We start from the raw sequence: 6,285 nt of genomic DNA, 5'->3' as shown, positions 1-6,285 counted from the left end.
CCTCAGACAGCTGCGTCGCACGGCCAGCCGCCTTAGCCCCAAAATCAGCTTCTCGTGTAGACATAAGTCCTCACCGATTTCTCGCAGCTTCTCAGGCGGCAGTTGCTGACGCTTACTCCCATGAGCCTTGTAAGGGTGTGGTGGGCCCTGGGTGCTCTCTGCATTAACTGCATGCCACGCCCATGGCACATCGTGCTTTTCTTTTTTTCCATTTGGTGATTTTTACGTGGAAACATTTCCAGACAAGAACCGTGTTCTTCAACTCTCTCATCCATACACAGGCCTCATTAAAGTCTTACTGGGTGAAGAACCAAGTGCCACTGGTGCCGACAGAGCTTTGAGACACCATTGGTGTGCGCAAGGCTTGTCACTCCTGCTGCCCGACCGACTGCCTCCCAGCACAGCTTCAGGCACAACAGCCACAGCACGAGAAGGCCCCAGTAGTGATTCGCCATCGCTGCAGCAGCTGCTCTCCATCTTTACTCCATCCACCTGGAAAACACGCACACACAAGTGACAAGATTTTACCTGTCAGCTAAACTCCTGTCCGTTGCCTTAGGAAACTCTGACAGGAAACCTGACTTCGGGTGCGCAGTTTCACAGCCGAATCCCCCAGTCTGAACTCTTCACTTCTGAAAGGCACAAAGGCGTTTGCCTGGCCAGGGACACCACCTCCTTTGAACTGGGATGGACACGGACCAGGGCCACTTGCGTCTTGTCGCCGGGTCAGCCGTGCCCTAGTGCGCTGGTTCAGAGAGGGAGAAAACAGGCACAGGGATCTTCTTTGGCAGCAGGAGCCTCAGGAGATAACAGCCCAGCTTCTAAATTTTTTTCTGTCAAAAATAATTTTTTTTGCCTTTCAGGCTGGGGTAGAGGAGAGAAGGAAAGAAAACTGACGTGACATGCTTACTTATGGGTATGCTTTTTTTTTTTTTAAATGTTACTTTCTTCATTCCGGATATAAGGGATGCTTGTCCCAAGCGTCCCTGTCAAGTCATCTGTCTTGTGGGCAGGATTTGCTGAGTATTTCTGAAGACAACATCAGAAACATATGCTGCAGACAGACAGGAGACAGAGGCTAAGCAAGTATTGGAAGCCCAGTTTTAACACAACCCCCTCACCAACCCTGTTAATTAAGTTATGCCGTAAGAAAAGCAGCTTTCAAAGATTTCTTATTGACTTAAGCTAAGACATGTTAGCAGGGAAACAAAATGATTGTATACACTGAATGAGATTTGAGTGGAAAAAGGGACAGACCTGGGAATGATGTTACAGTAATTTTGCATTTAACTGTGCTCATTTCTTACAAATCCTGTGTCAGTTTACTACCTCATCTTATTTAAAACCTTGTTTGTTTTCAAAACAACATTTACAATTCCTCAGCAAAAGCACACACTTGTGTAATTGTGGTCAAGTTCACCCTCACCAAGACACCGGTGATGTGTCTTCCACCATCAGTTTGGTTTTCTTTCCTGACTGTGGTTTACCTGTTAAACCACTACTGTCACTCACCTAGAGTGTGCCTGCAGAACCTCTTCTCCAGAAGTTTCTCAGAAATGCATGCCTGTGTTCTGATACAGCAGTGGGAGTTACCTTGAACATGAGCTAGACCAACACACTCCTGAAAGAGCTGGTCAACAGCTTTCCATCCCGGAGGGGCTGTTGCCTAGCCTTCCTGCAAACACTCCCCAACAGAACCAGCGAGTGCAGCTTGTCACACAACGCCTCACAGCCAAAGCTTAATCCACATGAGTATCCAGACAGGACCGGTAAGCTCCAGAAGACTTGTACAAACCTCAGCATGCCCAAGGTTTTGCCACAGAACAGGTCCTACTCAGAAGGGTGGTGGTTCCACAGGGTCACGAGCCAACCTACATGCAGGGTGCTGTGCTCTCAGCTCTTTCCTCCTGTCCTTTCAACACGGACTCACCCCTCCCTCGCAGCAGCAATAGCTGCGTAGTAACACAAGGAACCGGTTCCAGAGGCCGCTCTAGCTGAGCGATAACTGCTTTCTTTGCAAAAGTAGTTTGTGGCTGGCTCAGGTGCCCAGTCTGGTTCACCGCATAGTCCCACGGGCACAATGCTGACCCACGAAAAGGGGTGGGGATGGAAGGAGGAGCGAGGATGGGACTGAGCAGCCCCAACAGAGATTGGTTTACACTCCCAAGGATCTCCATCCATGGCCCAACTCTGAACAGCGGATGCTGTGCCAACAGGCACCCCTGGTGACCGCTGTGAATCTAAACAGACTCCGAATGTGCACACAGTTTTCAGAAATAAAACATTTCTTTTAATTGGCAAGTAGAACACACATTACAGGTCATTAGTATTTTATAAACAATATTAAGTTACAAATACATGTTAAAAATTGCAGTTCATGGCAGCTAAAAGCTTGGAGTCCAAAATGCATCTCTGCAATGCTTCATTACTTCCCTTGCCCAGTCTGCTGGGTGAAGATGAATAGAAGATCATTTGTCATCTACTAGAAGGTGGTCTACTACATACTCAAACAAAAAGAAAACCTCATTCCTAAGAGCATCACTAACAAACAGAGGCATTCAAAGTACTTCAGCCATCTTACGTCACGTCAGATGCAATGAGGACACAGTTAAGAGGAGTTATTCTGTAACATTTTAAGCAAAGATACAGGAATCTTCACATTAAACTGATAGTTCAATGCTTTCTGTTCCAATTCAGCTTAAAACGAACACTAGCTTCTACCCCACAGAAGCTTAAAGTCCATCATGCAGGCTTCCGTGCCATCAAAGCTAGAAGTTTGTACATCAGACCCTTTACAGAGGAAAGTTATGGTGTACAACTAAACAGCATACATAAATATATATCTTATATTTAGCAGATCTTTATTGCCTCCTTAATGACTTTTGTTGGTATTAGTGAGATACGCAGTTCATTCCATTTTCACTACACTCAGAATATTAACAAGTTACCATTACGCGTGTTAATATACTAAATATCCTTTAACAAGTCTCTTTAAAAAAGTATTTAAAAACATTTTTGGGAAAGTAGAAATCTATTTTCCAGAAAGCAAGTGGTACTAGGATAGCATGGACTCCAGTGCTTAAACATCCTTTCAGAGAAAACCCATCTTGACGGCTTTTCTGCCTGGGAGTCAGTGTCTCTCAGCTGCCAGACTCGTGTTCTTTTCGTCCTTCTCGCCGTGGTGGTAAAAGGTCATCAAAATCAGCTCACCTTGCCTTTCAGTTGGCAGACTTTCAAAGATTACCATTCACTGGACTGCATAAAAGAGACATGTAGCTTGGACATGAATTCACTTCTTTCTTACTCGTATTTATGAGAGTCAGTTTTATTACACCGCTGAGATTGCATCTTCAAAACCAAAGTCTGCTGAATATGTCTGGAGAAATGACTTTGTATCTCAAAAATATCAAGAGTACCATTCAGATCTGAATTTCTTCTAAAAACTGTGCACATTTAGCAAAAATTATGCTGCTGTAAAAACAGAAGGCCTGCTCCTTGGCCTGCTCAGAATACAAGCTACAATGCAAGAGATTACACCAGAGGGTTTTTTCTCTGCTTCTTTTCTAAATGCAGGCATTAAAAGTAAAGTGTTACTAAGCTTTTCCTAAGAGAGCACGCAGGGGTGTGGCATAATATACATTAATCAGGAACAAAAAACAGTAACAAACAACCATTCTAGAAAATGCTGCATATTAGCAGCACGCTTGGTTTCCGAAACATAAGGAATTGCATGGGAGTTGTCAAGATGAAGTCCACACACCTCGATCATTGAACTGATCACTAGATTCCAAGAAACCAAAGCAAATTTAAAAATCCACATGACAACAACTGCCTAGAAGGCAGAGTTTTATCATCTGTCAATAACCAGATGAATAAAGTGCATAGCAACTATTATAACAGTTTCTTGAAAGAGAATACGTTTAGCAAGTTTCAAAGTTTGTAAGCTTGACACTTATCCGTATGTTTTGCTACATGTGTGGCTTCCCTTTTGTTTTGCTATTTAGCTTCACTGATCGACCGACCCTTCACTGTCCTGTGATTTCCTTTGCACTTCATATGGAATGTGCCGAGATCTCTGACTGCTGCCTGATGTACGTCTGGAAGCTCTTGTCACCAATGGGATGTTCTCTAAAAGAAAAGAAAAGAAAAGAAAAAAGTACTATACGTAGAATTTTCTGTCAGGACATGAAAATGTCAGAACGGAAAGTGAACAGACATAACCTTTTCCCTAAGTTTGATTTTCGAAGTTGTAATTGCAATGATAACACTGCATCTTACTTGAACTGGAAAAACTGACTGACTGAATTGATCCTCTTTTTTGTCGGCCATGTGCAGAATGCTCCTTTATTTATGTGTACACAAAATACAGTCATGTGGCTGTATCAGTCACTCTTCCCATTTTTAAACCAACACTCTAAAATAAGCTGGTAAGTACATGTATCTTCTGCTATTTACTGCTCATTCCATGAGCACAGGTTAAAAATAAAAAAAAAAATAAAAAACCAAAACAAACCGCACATTTATTTTTATGAATGAAACTGCATCTAAAAAATAAGCATTTCAAAATTCCTTACTGTCCTTTAAAATATTGTGATATCAGTCCTAAGTCACTGTCCTGGTTTCGGCAGGGATAGAGTTAATTTCCTTCCTAGTAGCTGGTACAGTGCTGTGTTTTGGATTTAGCATGAGAACAATGTTGGTAACACACCGATGTTTTAGTTGTTGCTAAGTAATGCTTACACTAGCCAAGGACTTTTCAGCTTCCCGTGCTCTACCGACTGAGAAGGCTGCAGGTGCACAAGAAGCCGGGAGGGGGCACGGCCAGGACAGCTGACCCAAACTGGCCCAAGGGACATCCCATACCATGTGACGTCATGCACAGTATAGAAACTGGGGTAAAGCTGGCCGGGGACCATTGCCCAGGACTGGCTGGGCATCCGTTGGTGGGTGGTGAGCAATTGCATCATGCATCACTTGCTTTGTATTATTATTGTTATTATTATTATTACTACTACTACTATTATTTTACTTTATTTCAATTATAAAACTGTTCTTAACTCAATCCACGAGTTTTATCACTTTTACTCTTCCAGTTCTCTCCCCCATCCCACCGGGGCTGGTGGTAGTGAGCAAGCGGCTGCGTGGTGCTCAGTTGCCGGCTGGGGTTAAACCACGACAGTCACAATTCTACTTTGTATGTATTTGCAGGATCTTTTTTGAACATGAATATGGTGAAAGCCAGAACATAAGCAAGGGAAATACCATTTCCTAGGACTGTTCCCCTGTTTGGACAACCCATTATACTTACTGGCTTCCATATTTTGTCTTCTTAAATTTATCCCTCTTATATTGAGCATGCTCCTGCTCTAAAGTTCCAACACCTTCAATAATCAGCTTTAGTGTTTTATACGTCTCCTTAGGGTCATCAATGATGAATGTAGAATATTCTTCCTCTTCAGGTCCATCATACACAGATTTGCTGCCACAGGCCTCTGGGGAAAAAAATCAAGTACGGGAATAGGTATCAGATAGGCAGGGGGAAAATGCAAGACAAGCAGACTAAAAATACTCAGTCCGGGGTTCATACAGTTCCTTGGTTTGCTTCCATATGACCACCACAGAACTGTGGCTGACATCAACAGCAACAGAAGGAGCAGTTCCCTGTCCTTTTGCTGGGCTGTTGGTAGGCACAGCGGCTGTCCCCTACCCGCTCCCTCCTCCTCGCCTCGTAAGGAAAGGGCAACAAGCCTGGCAGCTGCTCCTGGCTTGGTGCGAAGCTGTCCTTCACTGCACAGGCAGTGTTTTCATCTCAGTTACCACTAGCAGTACCCCATGACACAGGCCTAACTCTGCCACTGTGCTGCAGGGTTGGCCTGCACGAAGTCAAGTATTCGCTTGTCAGAAGGACAGGTTCCATCCCTAAGCAGCAGCTAAGCAATGAGTACGGCACTGCACAACAGACTGAATTCAAAACAATTACAGGTTGAAGTAGTCACGCAAGATGTTTTACAACATTACCCCTAAAAGACTCATACAATAAGCATAAGCAGAGTATGTCATGACTACTGCCTGGCTGCCTGCTTAAGGACATATTCTAAGAAGGGGCAAGTCATACTACCTTCCTATCTTCCCAGGGAGCCTTCCTGGCTAAGAGATCAGGACACCGATTACACATGAACATTTGCAACACATTCATCATGTGATCTACTTCTGCACTGTAGCCCAGCATATTAGAAGGGGAGAGAGAATATTTTACTTTGTCTCTATTTTTCCCTAGCTTTCTAG

At 43.8% G+C, this 6,285-nt stretch overlaps 1 protein-coding gene across 1 annotated transcript in view; it reads right to left on the bottom strand.

Moving 5' to 3' along the window:
• Window positions 1-2,267: 2,267 nt before the first annotated feature.
• RASA3 (RAS p21 protein activator 3) overlaps window positions 2,268-6,285 on the bottom strand; it is a 96,613-nt gene continuing 92,595 nt past the window's right edge. The window contains exons 22-23 of the mRNA XM_009326264.1: window positions 5,309-5,492; window positions 2,268-4,128 (exon numbers count right to left, since the gene is read on the bottom strand). Of these exons, the coding sequence (XP_009324539.1) occupies window positions 4,053-4,128; window positions 5,309-5,492 (260 nt within the window). The 3' untranslated portion in view covers window positions 2,268-4,052. The remainder of the gene's footprint in view (window positions 4,129-5,308; window positions 5,493-6,285) is intronic.

Source organism: Pygoscelis adeliae, unplaced genomic scaffold (genome assembly GCF_000699105.1).
Source record: "Pygoscelis adeliae isolate BGI_AS28 unplaced genomic scaffold, ASM69910v1 Scaffold156, whole genome shotgun sequence".
Lineage (NCBI taxonomy): Eukaryota > Metazoa > Chordata > Aves > Sphenisciformes > Spheniscidae > Pygoscelis > Pygoscelis adeliae.
This window is presented reverse-complemented; position numbering and strand designations above follow the sequence as displayed.